Here is a 1,807-nt window from a genome sequence, read left to right as displayed (position 1 = left end):
TAAGGATAGATAGATAGATATGTCTATGTGTACACGTCAAGCAACATCCTTGGATTGAAGAAGAGCAAGAAGTAAAAGAAGTGTAAAAGACCCTTTTTATTTTCTTCAAACCCGTTGTTGTCTATGGACTAAAGAGTCGCTTCCTCACGGGAATCGACTTCTCGACTGACACGTCACTAGGGACTGGCATTTGCACTCCACGAAAGAGAAGAAGAAGTCGAATTTAGAGAAGGAATAGGGGAAGAGGAGGAGGAGGAGTCTTAACGTGTGTGTGGAGAACACGAAAGGAAAAGAGAGACGAAGGTGGTATCTTCTTCTTCTTTCTTTTTCTCTCTCTCTTCTCCTCAGACATCCGTCTCTCCATCTGTCTCTTTTCTCTTTCTCTCTTTCTTTCTTTCTGGATAGGTGGGTCAGTATCGCGCAGCAGTGAGAGTGATGGAGGCCCTTGGCTTTATCGAAGCAAAAATGCACACTTACAGCAACAAGAAGAATTACAAGAAGAAGGACGAGAACGCTCCGGGAGATCAAACAGGAGAAGCAGGAGGAGGGGGGGGGGGAGAAGAAGGAGAGTTGGACGACTTCTACGTCATGACAGATGCCTATATTCTCAGGTATAAAAAGTGTTACTCCTACGCAGAAAGACTTCAACACACATCAAATACATACACAGAAATATAGATGAATATAGATAGATAGATAGATAGATAGATAGATAGATTAAAGATAGATAGATAGATAGATAGATAGATAGATTAAAGATAGATAGATAGATAGATAGATTAAAGATAGATAGATAGATAGATAGATAGGTATTTATAGATATGCATCTCCTCGTACATGTGTAACGAGAGACAGGTGGAGTGCTTTTGTCGCTTTTCTATGTGGGGTGGGCGTCTATCAATCTATCTGTAGATGCATGCATGCGTGTGGATAGATATATAGATATTTAGATGTATTGAGATAGGTAGTGTAAGTAGGAAGGGTGTACGTTGATGTCCGTGGTGCTGGGGCATACAAGAATATACATACATATGTATATGTATATAAATATATATATATATACAATATGTAAAGTATATAATATATATATATATGCCTTTCTTATCTTGTCTCTCTTGTTTGAATGGGGGCTTCATCATGTCTGTCTTCTCAACAAAGAAACAGAAGGGAGACTCTCCTCTCACTCTCTCTGTTATGTGCACGTAAGTATCATCTATATATATATATGTATATATTACGTATTGTATACATATCTGTCTATATGTCTACTTGTATGTCTGCGTGTGTATGGTGAGGTGTATGCTTTCGATTGCTATTTCTTATCCTCAAACTTTTGATCTCGTGTGTCTCCTCCTTCTCTCGTGAATTTCTTTCACCGCTAGATCCTCAACTCTTACTCCTCCTCTTGTTGTTATTTCATTCCTATCATTTGCATTCCATATAGGTGGTATTCTTCTCTCTCTCTCTCCTTCTTTTCGTCCCTTGCCAGCCCTTCCTCTTATCTGTCGATCTTGAGCCTACCTATTGATATCTGTCTGTGTGCCTATCTTTCGATCTCTCTATCCATGTCTTCGCGTCTGTATTGCTTTCAGTTGTCGATCGATCTTTTAATCTTTTTCTCTTTCCTTTTGTGTGGGTAGATTGACAGATGCGCACTATCTCTTAGCTGAGCTGGGTCGGCATGTGGGTCTCTCCATTCCGTCTCTTCCCCCTTCGTCGGGAGGCTTCAATCCCTATACCTCCTCCATTGTCTCTTCAAGTGGAACTTCTTTCAAGTACGTTTTTCTCTTCTTCTCTTTCTCTTCTT

The 1,807-nt window shown here is 40.0% G+C and overlaps 1 protein-coding gene across 1 annotated transcript; it reads left to right on the top strand.

The window, feature by feature from the left end:
* Positions 1–380: 380 nt before the first annotated feature.
* On the top strand, positions 381–1,779 carry CSUI_010924 (pub domain-containing protein; the record flags this gene model as incomplete). Its single annotated transcript, XM_068071025.1, has 2 exons — positions 381–611; positions 1,641–1,779. Coding segments are annotated over exons 1-2 (315 nt in total), but the record flags the coding sequence as incomplete, so codon positions are not given.
* Positions 1,780–1,807: the final 28 nt, after the last annotated feature.

The sequence above is a fragment of the Cystoisospora suis genome (genome assembly GCF_002600585.1).
Source record: "Cystoisospora suis strain Wien I chromosome Unknown contig_8881, whole genome shotgun sequence".
In the NCBI taxonomy this organism is placed as follows: Eukaryota; Apicomplexa; class Conoidasida; order Eucoccidiorida; family Sarcocystidae; genus Cystoisospora; species Cystoisospora suis.
This window is presented reverse-complemented; position numbering and strand designations above follow the sequence as displayed.